The sequence below is a fragment of the Diorhabda sublineata genome, chromosome 8 (assembly GCF_026230105.1).
Source record: "Diorhabda sublineata isolate icDioSubl1.1 chromosome 8, icDioSubl1.1, whole genome shotgun sequence".
In the NCBI taxonomy this organism is placed as follows: domain Eukaryota; kingdom Metazoa; phylum Arthropoda; class Insecta; order Coleoptera; family Chrysomelidae; genus Diorhabda; species Diorhabda sublineata.
Window position 1 is genome coordinate 16868376 of NC_079481.1, and position 21087 is coordinate 16889462.

Genomic DNA, 21087 nt, shown 5'->3' on the forward strand with positions numbered 1-21087 from the left:
TATACACCACAACGCAGTCTGCCTTGCCACTCTTAAAACTGATTATTCTCAGTAGGCATCTTTCTTCTCATGAATATTCAGTTACACGAATTGTGAGCGGTGTATTACTTTTAAACCAAGGGGAATAAAATTATGTGTGATAACTATAGGGTGGCGTTAAAATTTGTCAAATAAACATGATTTTGTTTTCAGTGTGTTTAAAAATAATTTTAGTGATTTTATTGATAACTTTCGAGGGAGAGACGAGTGAGTGTCCATTTAAATGTCAATGTTATAAGAGGTCTGTTAAATGTATGAAATCAGATTTAACACAGGTGCCAAAAACTTCACTGAGAACAACGTTTCTGTAAGTACTTAATTAGATTCATTCAAAGTGAGATTTTTTTAAATTTTATTTTTATTATAAATTACCTTTTTATGGATGCAATACATGATATAACATTACTGTAAAATATGTAAAAACATATATAAACGTTTTCGTAGTGGAATTGTAGCATAATTAAACACTAAACTGTACTAACTCTAATATATCTCGAGCTATCGATTACTTATGTATTCTTCGCATGGGAATTAATTAGTTAAGATTTGCGGCGTGATAAATTTTCTAATATCTTTCAAAAAATATTAGATTCATTAACTTCAAAATTCTATATTAAAATTGGAGCTTGATTGAATACGTCGAAACGTCAATTTTTATTTGTTTTTTTTTTATTTTTGTTCTAAATTTTCAATAAATGAAGCTTGAAAATCTGTAATTTTCGTGCAGTCGCAAGGTACTAACCAAGGGTATTTTTCAATATTTCTGTCACATTATATGAGGGTGAAATTAGCAACTCTCACTTTATTTCATATCAAAACTTTTTTTCAAGATGAAATAAAATTATAACCTAAAATCTTTGTTTCATTTAAAAATATTTTTGACCCTCAAATTTTATTTAAGATTGAAAAAATACCTGTGGTTAGTCCTTTACGAGTGTGCGAAAATTACAGAATTTCAAGTTTCTAGCTTCGCTGAAATTTTAGAAAAAAAATAGCACAATTTTTGTTACCATCTTTCAGGAAATATCTCGGAAAGGGGTGGGCTAAGGAAATTTTGTTATAAGAAAGACTTATCTTAATTTGATACCAGCAATCACCTCCTGAATATTGTCGCATGAATTTAGAAACACCCTGTATATATAAGAAGATGCCATTTTTTTAAGGATAATAAATGATATTTGATTTCAATTTTTTCACCACGCTTCTCAATTAATTAGTGTGGATATTTAATATGTTCAATGATTTTTGACTATATAGAAAATGTTATGTTTATGACTATAATTCATTTATCCATAGCTTTGAACCATAGCTCGTTGCATGTTTATATTTATTCCTTTGTATTATTCAGTAAAGAACAGAGTTTGTGAAGATATTTTAATATATTATTTTGATGTGGTTTTCATTTTTTTTTACTCTGTCCGACCCGCAAATTAAATAACTCGATTCACAACTTTGTAAAAACTATTTATTAGCAAAAAAAAACAAAAAAATAAAGTGGTTTCAATAATCTGACTACTGTACTCGTTGGAAGCTGAAACTATAAGAACACACTATGCGTGTATATGCTCTATTAAATACTAATCCTATTGTATACAAAAGCTATAATTATATTTATGGTCGTTAGAGCCATATCAATACAAAAATAAGGGTACGTAATTTGATCAGTTAATGGAACTTAAAGTATTTGAGGGACATATGGAATCGCTTGAGTAAGATTTCGACTTCCGTCAGGGGACGATCAGTTTACAATAAATCTTAACGAATGTTATAGTATTCAACTAGAAGTTGAATAAGTAGATATGGTTAACAGATCCTAATGGTTCCCATTAGGAGTGGTGAGATAATTCGCGTTTGGATAACTAAATTATCGTCTTCACAGACTGAAGCTAAACGTTCAGCCTTAATTTCTGAAGACAATAATTTGGTTAACGAAACCCGCGTCAGACTATGTTTTGTTGGGAGTTTTTTTTTGAATCGTTAAAAACTCCGCTAGGCTTAAAATAATACATTAAGATGGTTACGATTGTAACAATAACGTTTTAATAAATTATTAATATTGATATGTACAGAAATGGAAGGAATAGTAAGTTATATCGTTACATTAACAACTTTTCAAAACATTCGTTTTTTAATAACTACTGTTTAATGTTAGATTCTGGTTAACAGTGATGCCATTTTGTTGTACCGGGCCAATAATCAAACCTACAAAGAATACATATGCCTAAATAGCAGTTATTGTGTTAAAATTATCCCCATATTAATTGCAGATTATAGAAACTTATATAAACACTTTTTCCGACAATTTTTTTTGATCTACCTTAGGCGTAGATACCTCATTTTATAAATTTTTAGTATTTGTTAAAAGCCAATCATTATAAATTGGACGGCATTGTACGCCGTTATTTAGACATATGAACTTAATTGTAGTCCTACTTTATTTATTATACCTCGTTAACTTGCTACAACTGAATATTAAATTATAAAACGTAAATAGATGAGTAAAATGTACCTGCCTGTAAGGGAGTTTGGTTTAAACAGGGGTACCAGAAGTGAACTTTTGTAAATAAAACAAAAAAACATACGCATCTTCTTTTATAACACAGTTCTTCCAAAGCTCTTGGCGGTCTGCTGCTAGAATATAGAATATATGTACTTATATGGGTTAAATATGCAATAGTAAGGAGGTAGTCTATTCTTTGCACAGCTTGTCAATATAATAAATTTTCTCTAACTTTAGACCTTCAATAACAGTAAGCAATTCTTTGTTTGTTTGCCGTTTTTACGATCGCTACAGACATAGGAATATTTTTTTCAGACATAAATCCTAAAATTTGAGATTTGTTACTACTTAGTATATAAACTATAAATTGTCTTACGTATAAAATCTTGAGTAGCTTTGTCAACTGATTTCAGTTTTTCTTTACATGTTTTTCGGTTCTGTGAATGATCCACAGCAATCCATTTCGTACTCGATAAATGGAAAATTTATTTACTCTAGTTAATTCAGCAATTCTTATTATGATTGCATTATCAGATTGCTGTATATTTTCCTTTTTTAAACATTGGAATATATTTTAAATAATTTGCTGTGTTTGTATATCTAAATCTTTATTATTAAATTCATACCTGTCTTTATTCTCACCACAATTAATCTCACCAAGCCACGCCAATGCATATCGCAGACTTTTTAGCAGGGATATTTCGAAGAAATTGAGTACATACGGCTTCGGCCAATGGAAATACATTTATGTTAACGATTCGATGTTTTCATTAGTAAACAGAGTCCACGTGGACTGACGGTTTGTTAGATGTTTACCGAATTTTATACGGAGAGTAAACATTATTTTTCATTTCTTGTTGGGTATGAGTGCCGTGCGTATTTATGAAATAGTGATATATTTAAAATAAATTGCTGTGTTTGTATATCTAAATCTATATCTTCGTTCGCCCATGTTCTAAAGGAAGCCATATTTCCATTTATTTAAACAAATTTATGAATTAAAGAAACCTCATCAAAAGAAGTCACTGCTTATCGCAGACTGTATATAGCAGGAATATTTCGAAGAAATCGTGTTCATACGTCTTCCAATGCTTTCATTGGTAAACAGTGAAGATGAGTCCACGTGGACTGACGGTTTGTTAGATGTTTACCGAAGTAAACATTTTTCATTTCTTAATTTGATATGAGTGCAGTGATTATTTATGAAATATTGATTGTTCCTCGCATAACAGTCTTCTGCAATTGATATTGGAAGAACTATAATCACATTCATATCATTTTTGAGAATTTTCTTCCACTCGGAGGTACGTAATCGATGATTCATAATCACATTCAAAAGGAGGATGGCTTCCCATTATTTTACAATAATCTAAGCCGGTTAGCTTCTAACAGATCATATGTATGAAACTGTTATTAATTGATTATTGATATCATGCTATTGTCACAAAATATGTAGTTTAATTAATGACTTACTTTTTTGTTACATTCTGTATATTATAGATTCACATTACCATGAAAAATGGCGACTTGTAATACTTATACTATGGTTCTTGAATTTATAATTTTATATATTTTATAAATAAACTCACAGATGAAATTCGTTACAGTACAAAAACTAGCGTGTCGAATTAGAAAAATGTTTGTATGTAACACATCAATAGCAGATGTTGAAAACACTAGACTCTCAGGATTTTAATCATAAATAAAAATATATTGGGTTTGGTTAAACCCTATTATACTAAATGAACCAAATGATGTTTTCGAGAGTGATGCGTGTTCTCAAGGATGTAATCTTAGTTTAATTGCCTTATAAAAAGACAAATCAACTGAATAGATTTTTATTAGAGAAAAAATAAATAAGTCATTTAGTTTGTTTCGTCTAAAATATATTAGTAGTCGTAAAAGTTACAATCGCCGTTTATCAATGAATGTACAGATTAAAATTATTTTTATGATTTGTACAAGGAAATAAACGTTCCTTGAATAAATGAATCACGTTATTATAATCTACAATTAATAGCTCATAAGTTACGAGTCTGGAAACCACAATGTATAGATAAGAAGACAAAGTCAGCGGTTATTCCATAATATAAAGTTTCTTTTTATAACAAAGTAAGTTATTTTTACCCGCCGACTTAATTTGGTTATCATATTTCTTCAATAAATTAAGTGATTTTAGTAATTTGTATTTTTCTACTACCATACTTAAAATATGTACCTACTTTAGAGGCATTTTCGGACAAAAAATCCGTACAAACTGTTTTAACTTAATTATTTGCACTTTACTATGTGAAACAATGGTTACTAAATTATAATTACACACATTTCATATAACTGAATTACACTCAGTCGGCTCGCTTTCCTAATTTTTGTTTGTAAATGTTGCATTGAATTTTGAAATATTGAATCTTGCCTTTGTCGGAATTTGCTCAAAATTCTCCTTTTCAATCCTTCATGTATAGTTCCTTCCCAATCTTCAAAATATACGTTTAGTTTCAAATTTTGCCAAAAAAGTTCAATTGGCGTCACTTGTGGCTCATTTGGAACATTCCTAGACTACTCAATAAACGGAATATTCAATTCTGCAAAAGCTCCCACAATTCCTTTGCATAACGAGCAGTTGTCATATCTGGTCAGAACACGAAATTTCCTTCAGGACATTGGCCGTGAAGCCGGTCCTGTCCGGTTATAATACAACTTCAAATTTTGGCGAAAACGCCGAATCGTTTGATGTTGCCTTTGATGCTTTTTATAAACAGCGGAATGTTGTGTATTTTTTTTTAGAAATAATTTCTAGGAAGGTCTTTCTATTTATTAGTTTTTGTTTTTATTTTTTATATAAAAACGAGCATGTTTAGCGGGGTTAGTTAGTTTATAACAAAAGTCATAGTGAACGGAAAGAAATAGAGAACCAACCAGTGAATTTAAATAAATTATATAAGTTAAATATTATTGAATAATTAATTATAATATAAATTAAGTCTAGTGTTAGAAAACCAAAGCGATAAAGCTTCAGAAAATTCTGGGAGGATATTTACTCTCCACCTGTGACTTTAAACTTCATAAAGTTTTGGCAAAATCAATACAACCATGGCACTGAGGAAACCAGATAGCAGCTTCACGGAGGGTTAGGTGGACAGAGGTAGCTCTTGCTAAAGACTCACTTTCAGGTAAGTGGCAGATAACAAAATGGTAAAACATAGCAAAGCTACAAGAGAAACTACTGTAATTGTAAAACAAGTATGCAGCAGTGAACGAATGAAGTGGGCTTCAAACACCTTTCAACCATTCAAGTCGTCAAGAGTGGAGTGAATTTTCTCAGCCCTCCTTAAAAGTGGACAGGAGGATATCCTGCCACACGTGATCCGCCTGAGTAGAAGCAGTTAAAGCTGGGGAATATACCAGAACCTTGGAGAAGGGCCAAAGTAACCTGCGTGCCAAAAGCAGGAAACGAGGAAACCGTACATCACAAATCTTTCAGAGTAATCAGCCTCACCTCGTTTCTACTTAAAACGATAGATAAAGCTGTTGACAAATACATTGGAATGAAGATTCTGAAGTGGAAACCTCTCCATCTGTGTCAATTCGCATACCGACTGATAAAATTGACAACTGGATATCGGAACGCTCTGACGATCAAAGAAAATGTAGTATGTGCCTTCTTAGACATAGGAGGCACGTTTGACAATACTTCACACCAGGCTGTAGAAAGAGCATTAGACGCTAGAAGAGTAGATAGGACAACCTCCAGGGGATGTCAACAAGAGGGAGTCGCATCCCCACTTATGTGGAGTTAAGTAGTAGACTGTAAAGGATATGTCGAAGACAAAGTCATCTATGCAAAAGGATGCTTTGAAAATACACTCAGTGACATTTACTCACCTATAAAAAAAGGTCGTGTCGATCGATGGGGCTAAATGTCAACTCAAATAAGACCTTCCTTATTTCCTTCACAAGGAAGAAAAAACTCAACCCCATCAAGCTAGACAAGAAACTCATTGCATGGAAAACAAAGGGGAAATGTCTAGAACTCACACTAGATAGGAACAAACATGAACAGGAGTTGTTGAGGCTATAGCCCAAAGATCCTACTTTGGATGTACACGGCAATTGTGAGACCAATTATCACATATGGGGCAGTGGTTTGGGCTACTAGTTTGAATATCACGAGGAACAATCTCTCGAAGGTACAAAGACTGGCTTGCATATGTGCAACTGGGGCCATGACATCATGCCTAACAACTGCACTAGAAGTGATTCTATATCTTCCATATCTCTACATAGTCCTGGAAAGCGTGGTAGAGCAAACATCTTACAAGAAAAACCGTCCCTAAATAATGACCAAACGTTGGACATGCTTCAGGATGATGCATCAAAAAAGTTTAGCTTTGAGAAAAGATTTACCTAGATACTAAGCTGTGGAAGTAAGTAGAATATCAAAGCGCAATACAATAAATGATCAGAAATGCATCAAGCATTTTTCAAGTAGAATCGAATGCAATTGAAAAAGGTGTCCAGTTCATTCTAAAGAGGAACATCCATTAGGGCTTTAAGCTCCAATATCATAAAATCTAAATTCGTTTGGGATTGCCTCAAAATTTATTGAGCTAGGTAAGAAAAATAAAGTTACCCTACAATGAATTCTTGGACAGAGTTCATGGAAACTGAACTGACCAATAGAAAAAATAATGGAGAAGGTAGATAGGAGCAGAACCAATTATTGGGACAACCTACAGGGGCTGAGACAGGCAAAGTCTCTTCTTCGGAACTATAACCAGAGAAGATCTGCTGAACGTATCAACCCAAGTAAGAACAATCTACGATTAATAAGAGCTATCGGGACACTGTCACCTCAATGGATACCTGAAGATGCTAGACGTAGCAGATAATGCGGCGTGCAGATTTTGTTGCACAGAAGATAAAACTTCTATTCACCTCTATTATTTGTAAACATTGGGTTCCCCAATATCGCAGCATGAAAGGGGGACATAATAGATCCTTTGGGTCGCAGTATATATGATATACATGCTGAAGAACGACCGCGAGAAGATAATATTGTCAACTATACCAACATTTTCTGAACTTTTTATATCTTTTGAAATAAACGTTCGAGCTTATTTCCTCACCTTTCTGACACTAATAAATATTATTATTTGCCGTTTTATTCCCGTCAAAAGTAAAATATGGCTTGTCATTTATCATCATTTTCCAACCTTTAGCGGGCGAACTCGTTGTTGCTTCTGAGAATATTTGGGTGCCGATTTTCTTGATTTTTGAACTGCATGTTGTCATTTTAGAATTTTACTTCCATATTTCTTAGCGATTGTTAATTTTATGCCCAATTTTCGCAAACCAGTTTTTCACAACCCAAGTTTTCTCTGATCCTTACTTTCTTTCAATCGTGAAACCTGTCAGTAAATTGTTAGTTTGGCTCATGTGCGCAAATATTTTACGTCGTTTGTAGAGACGTAATTTTATTTTTTGGACATTTGACAACTGCCAAATCCGTCCCCATATCCTTACTTGTTTAATCTATGAGTTAATTATAAAAATCAGCATGTTTTATTGTCGAGTTTTGAAATATATTGAAAATAAGCACTTCCAATACATATTGACATATTATTTTGTCCCGATAAGTTATATGACTGTTGCCTTGAGAAAGTCGGGGAGTATCCTTTTGTAGGTTGATTAGATAAACCTAGGATCTAAGAAAACAATTTTTTTTTCAAATTAGTTCAATGAAGCAAGAATATGTTTTTATATTATCTTTGAATTTGCCGGGTTTTTTGCGAAACTCGTTTTGTCTTTTATCTCGCGCACGTAATGGTAATTGTCACTCACAAAGATAGAAGGATGCACCCTTTGTTTGAGGAATCGATCGACATAGAGGATGGATCGACAAATTAGTTGGTTGTCAAATGTCAAATGTCAAAATTCAAATTTTTGGCGACTATATTAGCATAAAAATATCACACATGTGAATAGCATCAGGTGAAGATGAATTCTATTTGCTAAACAGAGACCATTATTCTTGATTATTTTGTGAAAGTTACTTATTTTCAATTGAATTTTTTACATTTTTACCAATAGAAGCTAGTTATTGCACCTCTTATCTAAACTAACTATTACAAGTAATTTTACTTCTAATAGCATTTTTTAAATGCCTTGTAAAAGTTCATGTCATTAAAAAAAAGGTGACATTTGGTAGGTTAAACTTTTTTGTTGCACTTCATAATTTAATGACGTGATCTGTGATTATTTTTAGACATGGCTCATAACGGGTATAATTTATTTCGTACTATATTGATGGGAAATAGACATATAATATTGGCTGTTTTTATTAATAAGTTTTTATACCAGTTTAGACACGAGCATTTCATCATTGTTCAATTTTATTGTATTATTTAGGAGTTACCTCCCACGTGTTCGTCGTTTTGATTTTTCAACCCAGTAGTCTATTAATAGACTTTTATGAATAATTATGAATAATAGAATTTGCAGCAATGGTGTCGAGATTCCGAAATGCTTTTGAATCACTATCAAATCATTGAAACAACTTTATACAGAAAGTATGGCATGAAAAGTTTTGAGTGAAAGTAAGTGATGATGGACTTTTATTAAAAACCTGAAATATGAAATACAAAGTGATTATTTCAGGGAATGTTATAATGTTAATCTTATAATGTAATCAAGTTGGGGGGGCTCATTTTAGTTTGCACGTGCATGCCGATAAATTCAAGACACCCTCATGTATATCGATTAATTGAATTAACGAAGAAAATCTTCTTATTTATTTTTTGAAAAACAAATTTCACATGAAGATTATTTCAATCTTATATTCAAATAATACAGTGTTGGGTTCACAATGAAAATGAATATATGTTTTAAATAATTCCTGTAAGTAGTCTACTACAAGTGAAAAACGCATAATTTACATTCAGTAGTTTCAATACATAGTCATAGGAAATTAAAATTAGTAAAAGTTCATTATGGTCCAGAATGATCAGTTTTTTTATCAAATGTTTTATAATGTTAAAATTATATCTCATTTTCATTAGTGAAATGTATTTTTATAGTCCGGTCAATATAGACATTTAAAATAAGAAAATTCCTGGAGAGCCAAATATTGGTCGAGAGCCGGGGCTTACCATTACAAATAAAGTTTTAAAAATCCCCATCCATCCTATATGCTCGACAAAAGTTATTCGGGGTGAAAAGTTAAAATTTGAGGTTTTTGGATTTGGACATGATAGTTGTAATTGTTTGTTGTTACGCATATTTTTTAACAAAAGTATCGGTATTTATCAATGCAAGCAATTTTTTTGAAACTGCATATGCCGCAAGAAAAAAGAGAATTTGAATTGAAAAATGTGTTCAACCTAGAGAGGAACTATCGCAAACAAACTCGTTTGGGATTGCCTAGAAACATTAAATGAGTTAGACAAGAAAAATAAAATTACCATACAATGGATTCCGAGACACACCGGACCGAAGGGAAATGAAATAGCTAAAGCGGGGGCAAGCATGGGACCCTAACTTTTCCAAAGTATCAGTTACAGAACAATAGAAAAAGCATTGGAAAAGAAGGTAGATAGGAGCAAAACCAATTATTGGAACAACCAACAAGGGCCGAGACAGATAAAGACTCTTCTGGGATACTATAACCAGAGTAGATTTGCTGAATGTATCAACATAAGTAGAAACAATCTACGAATACTAACAGGAGTTATATCGGGGCTCTGCCACCTAAACAAACACCCGAAGACAATAGACCTAGCAGATTTTGTTGCACAGAGAACGAAAGTTCTATCCACATTCTCTCGAAGTGTGAACACTAAGGAACTACAAAGCACTACACCTGGATGCGTATGAAATAGAATACGAAGATCTCTGGCAATTAAAGCCATCCCACATTCTAGACTTTTTGAAAGGAGTGGGATCAGCTGTAAACACTAGGTTTTCCAGTATTGCAACAAGATAGGAGAATCCAATAGATCCTTTGGGTCGCATCGCAGTGTATATGGGACCCCAAATCCATACATACATAATTGCAACGGTTATAGGTTGAAAACCTAATATTCAATAATGTATTCGTCATGAAATAATCAAGAGTTTACAAGACGATATGCCTAATTAGTTTGCGTAAAAAGCTTGGTGTATGTAGCTAAAATTAGAACTAAATTAAAATTAACATTAAATTAAACTTTCGGGGTAATTAGTTTTTGGTTTATGCAGCAAATTAAGGATAATTATAAATTACTGATAAACCGATAGAAATTCCTTGTATGGGTCCTTTTTGTCATAAAGATGTGGTAAGATCCTGACACTTCTATCAATGTTCCATGGTCTAAAGGACATTGCCGACTTTCAGACAATGCTTTTTCCTATTTTTTTTATATCAGTTTTAAAAATAAAATACAACGCAATAACGCTTATAATGTTGTAAACAAAACAATACCACCAATACAGACTGACCTGACGTATACTGTGCTCATAACCTCACAAAATTAAGGAATTAAACTAAGCATCAAAAATTGGAGAACTCTTGGTTTAATTTTAATTTAAATTTACTGTTAATTTTATGCATGATCTACAAGTACCACTTCAGTATCTTCCAACTAATAATTCAATTTGATAGTTTAATATTAATTTTTAATTTTGGGTGCATAAACCGAGATTTACTTGTGATGGTGTCATCGGATTTATTAAGGAAACAAGAAACTTTAACCAAAGTATTAACCAGTATTTCATTCTAATTTACGTGTCGGAGGGAAAATATTGGTCATTTCTTCAAGCAGTCATTGTTAAGATCAAAGCGTAAACAGTGTAATATGTTAATATTGATTTGACAATACACTTTTTATTATAACATAAAAAAATGAATTTCAATTACTTGAAGCTATACCTTTATATATATATAGAAATAATTCTAATACGAATATTACTACTACTCGTTTGAATATTGTTATCGACTTAAGACTATGCTTGTAAAAATGTCTCTCATCCATCACTATACATCAATGATAAGAATAATTCGAGAAGTGAAAAACTGAATTCTGCAAGTTTCAATACCTGGTAACCTGACGTAAATTAGCCAATTCCAAATTCATACGATTGTTTTCGACTCTAATCTGAAATCGGTTTGTTTCATCCCTAGTCAGATAAATTTTATTTTAACTCTAAAGTAAGAGAGAAAGCATATTGTGTAGAATAAATGTTCTTTTCAATAAAAATCGAGAATAGTCTTAGAATTTTCTTAATGATGTTTTTAATGATTTTGAAACCAAATATAGTTGATTTCCAAGTAATATTTAATACCAAGTTTCTTTTTCATGACAATCTGTATATCAGTTATTTTTCTCTTAGATGGGTTCGCATGCAGTGGCGGACTAAGCCAGTCAGAGGCTTGGGGCGGCAAGGCTGAATGAGGCCCTCAGCTTTAAAAAATGTAGTTTTATAAGCTTTTTATTCAGTTCATATTTGTATGTATAAATAAGTGTTTATGTTTATATCGTTAAATTCTGACAAGTGAAATTTAAATTCGACTTAAATTATTTAGGCTAAATAAGCATATATACCTACAATATGGAATGGATATGGGCGAAGAAAATAAAATACGAATCGATCGACAAAAAAAATTAGATAAAATGATTCAAAGATAGTTTTTTGTTTTCTTCAATAACTTCTGTGAAATAGATTTCTTTTTAAATTTTTGTTTCCATTGAAAGCACAGCTAGATTAGCCAGTTGTTCTTGACCCATTGTAGATCGAAGATAATTTTTAATCAAACAAGTTTCGAAAAACTCCTCCCGCATGATGCAACCGAGATGCAATTGGTCAAAAAGTATTGAAGTATAAGTGATATACAAGGTAACTATTCACTGTCCCATTTTATTATAATTTGAAGGATTTCTAGGGCTCTCCATTTGGCAGCAACGTCCATACTCGTATCGGTGGCTTTTACATGCCTGCGGTACCTTTTTATTTCTTGGAAAACTTGCCCCTTATCAAATTCACCATAAATTTTTATCAGATTGTCAACTGCTACAGTTGCTGCATTTTTTTATGCCAAAAATTACAGCATTGTCTACAATCGTGTTTTGTTCGGTCACTAAATACTCATTCAAGGCGTTTAGTTTGGTGATTCCTGTATTTAGAGTCATTTTTTGAGACTGCAAATATTGTTGAATTAAATTTACCCTCTCCAGTATAGAAAGCCAGAATTGTATGTAGGCTAGAAAGTTAAAATCACAAACAGCCGACAGGATCTTGTATCTAGATTTACTTTTGTTGGATCTTGAAAATGTTCCAAACTACTCACAATTGTCTGTATGTTCTCTTTTACAACTTTTATTGACTCGTAATGAGCATTCCAGCGAATATCCGATAAACGTTTTAAATTTTTTCCAGTTTTCTCTTTCAGTAATTGTCATCTCTGTGTAGATGACGAAAAGACCAAATATAATTTCTTTAGAGATTTAACAATAAACTAATATCTCAGGGTGACGAGCATAGTGCATTGCCGCGCAGAATTTTTATATTCTGGGTGGCAATGAACTATTATGGACAAGCGTGACGCTTACCATCAGGCGAGCGATTTGTTCGTCTCGTCATCTATTCTCATAAAAAAAGACTTCTTAACTTTTTTCTTGTGTTTTTACCCAAAGGGAAACCACACGAAGGCATAATTTTGGTTTCTTTCTATTGCACTATCACTGAAGACGTGTAGTCCATCTTACGTCGTAAGAAAAAGTGAGAGGTGATGAGACATTATAGCTCATTTGATCGTCTTCAAAAGTACGCTTTTTGTAGGCCTTTCCATTTATTTTAATACTTCGATGGTACTAAGCACATTTTTAAAGTTTTGTATAGGATTTGATCAGGGGAATGCGGAGACATTTGGTGCTCCCCAAGATCGGAGCCCCTTCCGCCCCACTCTTCCGTCCGCCACTGTTCGTTCGCCACTATTCGGAGGCGTCAATTTTGAGAACATATATTTTTTTAATTGTCGACCTTGAACATACCTAAATTCACGGTAGACTTAATGTTCAATACGTAAATCAAAACTAAATATTGAAATACGCCCACACCTTAAATACTTTCTTTTATGATTTATCACATGGTTAAAATAATTTCCTATACGTAATCTTTCATTATATACCATTTATTCTATAGCAATCAAATTAATTTAACTCTTAATATAGTATCAGAGATATGACGTTTTCATTTCATTAAATTGTGGAAATAGAATTTTATTTTCTTAATTATTTATCAGTTATTTTAAATTATTTATCTCAAACATCATAACAAAGATGTTCAACATGGTATTGCAGTTTCTCAACAGAGTCTGCTGGTTCAAAACGATCAAATTTTTAACATTTTTTCATCAGCTTCGCCTATATGTATGTATCTATTTATGTAATGGAATCTTTAACGCGATTTTTCTCAACCGATGACAATAAATTAATTTAATAAGATTGTTCAATAATTTTTATCAATTCATCTGATTAAAATTTACCGACAGAGTTCCAAATAATGGTGAAGCATTAGATCACAGGATTATATTGCGAAATAATTTATAAGAAGGCCTTATATTCCAGTTATACGTAGTGCTGTCCTTGAGTTCTTAAGCTAATATAGAAAGAAAAGCCATTAATAAAAAACTGTGATTATTTTTCAATAAATTCTTCTTTTCTTTCCATACATTTTCACAACTTCTGACAAAAGCATCTTTTCCTCTTTAAAAATATGAGGCATCTGTAGATTCAAAATGTTAATACACCGCCTATTCCGTTTCATTGTCGCTGTTAAATCTTTTATCCCTGAACTCGGCATTCAGCTTTGGGAACAAAATATAATTGGACGGTACGAGATCGGAGCTATATGGCGGGTGTTCAATCAGTGGGAAGCCGTGGGAAGCCTTGGAAAGCGAAGCAGTATGGACTGACGCGTTGTCATGAAGCAAGTGTACACCTCAGCTGATTTTGCAGCGCCTTTTTTAGATAATTTTTTTGACGTAACTGCCTCAGTAAGTCAGAGTGATATGCCACGTTCACAGTTGTATTTGATTCTTTGAAGTCAATGAAAAGGATACTCTCACAGTCCCAAAATATTGTAGCAACCACTTTTTTGGTTGCTTTCGTGACCTTTGCTTTTTTCGCATGGGCTATCCGTTACAATTGGTTAGATTATATTTTCTTGATCCTCGCGGCTCTAAAAATCGTTCACATTTTACTCGACGCTGCTTTTGTACTACGCTGAGAATTTAGCGCTCTGTGTATAAAAAATATATATAATCTATATATATATATATATATATATATATATATATATATATATATATATATATATATATATATATATATATATATATATAGTTTCGACTAATTATTAAAAAAACAAATAATTTTAAAACAGAAGAGCATTATTACTATTACTGTATCCCACCACTTTAATTGCGTTTGTTAGCTGAGCCGGCTAAGGTGTCAACTTCCGGATTCGCAGGTCGTGGGTTCAAATCCCGTTCACGCAGTAAAAAAAATTTCTCCTTACATCGTAACAAATGTTACAACTGTCTGCCTTCTGTTGAAGATTTAGTATACTAGTTGTATTAATTTTATTATGTTGTTCGAGAAGGATTTCACATCCGTTCACCCTCTGTTGGAGATTTACAATACTAATAAATATAAATTTATTTTTGACAATAAATCGAACTCAAAAGTGGAGAGTAAGTATAGTTTAAAAAAACATCACTCGATATTTCGTGTGACTGACACACAGATGGCGCTGCCATTGTCAAATTAATATGACGTTTATGAAGTATCAGCTTCCAAAAGACTATGTGTGAAATTTCATGACATTTCGATTAGTCAGAAAAAAGTGACAGCCATTTAAGTGAAGCTACTTTGTTTTTTTTTTCAAAACAATTTATTATTACTTCTTGATAAAAAAATGTATAAGATTCAAAAGTGTTTTCCGGACTCTACTCCATCGAAAAGAACCATTTGTTATTGGTTCGCTGAATTTAAACGTGTTCGTACAGACACCTATGATGGTAAACGTTATGGTCTTCCAATTGAGGTGGTTATTCCAGAAAACATAAAAAAGTACACAAATTGATTTGCGCGAGCAATTATAAAGAATAACAAATTTTTGCAACGGAATCAAGGATACGAAAAAGAGAATTTTTAGAAATGATTTAAATTCATTAGAATTAGATCTAAATAATTTAAGTAAAATTTATAGCTCTATTTTGTAAATTTTAATACAACTACGAAGACTTTGAATATTTTTGAGATATAAAAATTGATTTTTCATGTTAAAACGGATTTCTATTTTGATTTGTGTTTAAAAAATTAATAAAAGAAAAACTAATTTTAAATCAGGAGAGACCTAAAATCAAGACGAATTAAATTATATATACTGAGCACCCCGCATTATATAACAGTGACATTAAGTTTCACTTCATTTTATTTTTATAGGTATTTAGAATTATAATTTTTTATTTGACCTAGTTCTTAAATTTCAAATCTCTACTTGCGTTTAACATTATATTACTTACTTTGTTAGTATCTAACCAGTTATAAATATTTCAGATCATTTTCGCATGAAAATCTCACACAAGTTGATTTAGCTTTCGATATATTTATGCATTTTATATTTAGAAACTATTTGAAAGTTTATTGTAACTACACTTAAGTTATGCTATCAAGCAACGGATCTATGAACTTTTTATGAATATTTCAGTAAATCGCCATGAATTTCAGTTTTTTTTATAAATAGTATAACCGGATGTGCTTCTAAATATTATGCCGTACAATTAATCATCAGGTGATGGAATGTTCTTTATATTTAGAGCATCTTATAGTCATATCCAGTATTTATTAAGTTTTCTCTTTCGTAAAAAATGCTGATTTGTGTGAATCAAAGTATATTACTTTTAAAATTATACAGAATTTCCAATTTCAATATCTGAGGAACTATATGCCCTTTCCTTGTTGCTTCTTTGAAGATATCGTGAAAATCGAGGACAAGAGGAACTAGAATATATCAGCATAATCTTTTGTAAAAGTGTTTGGATACTGGCGCATTCCAAATCTTCTATTAGTTGATAACATGACCGTTGCTTATTTGCCAGATTGATCACTAAATTTTTCTGCGACATCAGATTATAGTGTGATTAAATAGTTGCGTTTAAGTTAATCCCAACACAAATTCAAAAATTTAATGCTGGATACATTACATTACATTACAGAAGTCTGGAATATCATATGACACAATAAAAAGATGATGACCTGAGCTTAAATGGTGCAATATGAATTGCAGAAGACAGTTATGCGAGGAACAATCATACCAAATTAAGAAATGAAAAATAATGTTTAGAAGCTCAAATATTAGCATTTATGCCTATAAAAAATATTCCTATTCCTGTCAGCGATCGTAAAAAAGGACCAACAAACAAAGAATTGTTTACTATTATTATAGGTCTAAAGTTGAAGGAAATTTATTATATTTACAGTTGTGCAAAGAACTGGGTCACACTTCTCACACTACTTCCTTACTATTGCATATTCAACCCTATAGAATTAACAGTCCGTCACATTAAGACTACTTGATGCCCTAAGCAATCCATGCCTGTGGGCCCCCCTATCCGTAAGCCAACTAGAATCGGTCTTTAAATCTTTACCTGCTAAAAACATTGGTTTTTTGTAAAATAAGATGAAGAGATGTAACGTACTTTAGAAGTGGAGTAGGTGCGACAACAATAAAAACCAAAGCATAATTTTATTTATTTATTGAAATGCGCCTTGCGGCTTTTCTGGGCATTGAATTCACGCACGTCTAACGTTTTTAACATATCGGACTTTATTTACAATATTGATAAATTATCGAGCCTTTCTTGGATCATCTTTGTCCTTTTTTCATTTTTTAATATTTTTAATTTTGAAAAAGAACGTTCCGCTGAGGAATTTCCTGAGAAAGCTGATTCAATCTTATCATCATGTATTATTTTATACAATTGCGCGTGAGTTTGATGTAAACATGTGGGAGCCGAATCACTGGGTCTGGAACTTATTTTACTTATGACATATGAATGAAACTGTTGAATTTCAATTATTAATTCGGTGTTAAGGTCTTCTGGATATGTGTTTACTAGATTTATGCTGTGCTCACTGTATTCTGCAGTTTGACACATAACCTTATCGGCAAGGGTATTTTATTTAAGAATGAGAATTTGTCTGCTGTTGCTTTGTATATTTTTCCTCTGTTTCGCATTTCTGCATTTAATTTATCAATGATGCTATAATAACACGTTATTTTGAATTGTTCTCTTGGGCTGAAACTTACTTCAGGAGTTGAACCATCATTGGGCATTTTCTTTCTTCGTCTTTGACGGCTGTCTTTATATTCCGCATCTGGTAGCTTTTCTTTTGCGCGGGCTTCGAAAGAATCAATGCCGCACCTCAATTTTTCTAAAAAATTCACGAGTGATTCGTAGAGATTAGCGCAAGTCTCTAGAGTAACTTCTGGGTCTTGTAATACCTTGCTGACTTTTTGGAAGGTTTGCAAAATTTCGTCCCACATGACCAACATGAGTACGAACTCCAATTCTTGTAGTTTATTCGACAAATTAGCTGCTTCTCTTCTGGTTTCTCCTTTTTGCATGTCATCCACAGAAATGACGTCAAATGCATCTATAATTTTGTTATATGTCTGTGAAATAGGTGATGTCGCTTTAGCGTGTGCTTCCCATCTCTTTTCTCATAAAGATTTCAAAATACTTTCATTACCCAAATGATCTGTTAATATGCGCCACCTTATGGTTGAACCATAAAAAAAATTGTATAGATTTTGAACTACTGAAAAAAATTTACAGCTGCTAGGCAACAATCCACGGCGCTTCGACCCACTAAATTGAGCGAATGGGCTGCGCATAGGATATATATTGCAAACGGATTCGCCTCTAGAATCTTCTGCTGCATGCCATTGTAACGCCCAGACATATTTGAAGCATTGTCATAAGACTGGCCTCTACATTTTGAAAAATCTAATCCACAATTTTCTTCAAGGTATTTAGGAGTCTGCTTTGCCAGTTCATCTCCTGTATGATGCGTTTTCATCTCAATAAATGTGCGTCAAATCCGGCGTAGAATCTACTGAAAGACTAATATCTAAAATCTTTTATCTGCGATATAATTTTCCCATGTACTTCTTGGGCCATTATCATAATCAACTCTTCGTAAATCGTTTTAGGTAAATACGAGACGTTTCCTTTTCCGGTGTTTCTATATTTGGTTAGTGTGCCGCTAAAAAGGGATCAAATTGACTTATAAGTTCCAGTAACGCTAGAAAATTTCCATTCTGAGATCCAAATTTCTCTACTGCACCGCGAAAAGGAAGGCCTCTTACTGCCAATGTACGAATAACAGCTATAACTCGCTGTAATACGTGCTCCCAGTAAACATTCTCTTCATGAACTTGCTTATCAAAACTTTGATGCAATCTCAAACCTTTCCTGCGTGTTAAATATGTTAATAGACAATCTCTGTGACTAGAACTCTTTTCGTGACCTTCAATCATTACTTTGGTATTCTTCCAGTCACTAAAACCTGTTGAACTACCAAAAACTGAAGATTTATCTGAACCAAAAAGGTTACATACAAAACAGTAAAGGGATCCTGTAGAAGGCGAATAAAGTAGCCACTCTCTTTTGTAGTTTTCGCCATTAGGCTTTTGGCCGATAAATACTTTTTCATGGTAGTAACGCGACGTTGAACCATAAGTTCGACGGGATTTCTCAAATGAACTATTATGATTTTGACAGTCTTTTGGTTCGCAAGATAGTCAATATTGCACGTCAACGTTTGAAAATTCACGCCAAAGCCCTGGGTCATTTTCATGATTTAGTGCTCTGTTAATTACAGTTTCGTCTTTACTATCTTCAGTATTATTCAAGCTTTCAGAATCAGAAGGTTCTTGAATTGTAAAATTTTCTTCACTGTTTTTTGACGTCCCTGGAATTGGAATATCAACTGATGGCGATGGTTCAGATTGATCGGGACGGAAAAAACTTGTTAACTTTTTTGTTTTACTTATTGTTTCTGCTATTTTTCTTTTATTCTCTTCTGTGTGTTTTCGTTTTTGTGCACCACTCAATTGCGAACGCTTCATGATTTAATCTAGGGATGCCCCTAGAAATAAATAAAGAAATAAATGATTAAAAAAACTAAACGCTGTAAAATGGAACCTAATTACTCCGAAGCCGAAGGCTTCAAAGCCCTTATAAATTCAATTCAATTCAAGCTAAAATTAAGTAATTAGATATTATTTTTTTAGCTATGTACCTATTCTAGCCTATTATTTTGCAAACGAAAAACATTCCATGCCTATCTTAGCGACATTCGAAAATTCTATTCTAAAGAAAGAAACTGCAACGGTGAACTATTCATCATCCTTATGATTATTATCTTAAAACAAGTAATTATCGAAAAAACAATTTTAGTCACGAGCTTTTACTTAAGTAAATACATAGACCTCCCGCAGTCGGGTAAAAACAATTGACGAATCGGGTAAATGCAGATCCTTCTCTGGACCTGATTATCAGATCAATACCAATTCCTGATAGATAGAACCTATTGATTGTCACCGGGCGGGAGGGAATACATCTTAATATCTTGAGTATTATTGTTCTTCATACCTAATTTCAGCTCAATCGGACCGCTGTTGCTGGAACTCACTCAAAAAAATCGATCCCAATATTCCGCCCGTACAAAATCATAAACTTACTTTAAGTTTAGTAAAAGCTTGTAACAATATCTATTAGCTTTTAAATTAAAGAATCGCTAGATATCGGTAGCCGTTTTAGTAGGTATCATTTGACGTGCGGTCATTGACCTCTCAGACTAATTTACCTTCCTAAAAAAAAACTACCTATTTCGAAGCTTGCAGAAACTTTCAGCTTCGATTGGTTTGAGTAAATTTACATAACCAAAAGTGAAAGAACTTGGTTCTGATATATATTAGTAGCCTGTTACACAAACAAAGACAAAATACTTCCTTTCTAATTATTTCAATCATTTAAAAATGGGTTGAAAATATACAATAACAATGAATTGTCGACAAAAATTGTAAGAGCGCGGGGTTATGACTCTAGGGCCGTGTTTCGTTGACACGATTACAACGGTTACGCTGCAACTTCATAGCACTCATACGGTCACAGAATTAGTAATAGTACTCCGTACAGAAGTGACACTCTCCGCACCAAAACGCGTTAGTGACGTCACGCCCCCCTCGCTCGCCCGAGCTCGTGGGCCACTCGGGGTGCAAGTTCGAAGGGGTGAGGACGCATTCGAAAGGTGGTTTAATCAAACTATTATAATAGGGCGGAAATTTTGTTCTGTTCTCTGTAAGACATTTTTACAAATTTCCAGTCTCTGTGAAAACTTGTACTAGAACCGCGACTTTAGAGGTATGTTAGCGGTTTATTGAGTCATTTTGAGTCAGTTTTATTTCTTTCTTTGATTATGTTACCTGACGTCTGATAATAT

The 21087-nt window shown here is 32.8% G+C and overlaps 1 protein-coding gene across 2 annotated transcripts in view; it reads left to right on the forward strand.

Moving 5' to 3' along the window:
* Positions 1-21087, forward strand: part of LOC130447948 (peroxidasin) — an 82232-nt gene continuing 61145 nt past the window's right edge. For both annotated transcript variants that reach the window (XM_056785020.1, XM_056785021.1), the window contains exon 1: positions 1-346. In XM_056785020.1, coding sequence (XP_056640998.1) covers positions 177-346 — 170 coding nt within the window. In that variant the 5' untranslated portion in view covers positions 1-176. The remainder of the gene's footprint in view (positions 347-21087) is intronic.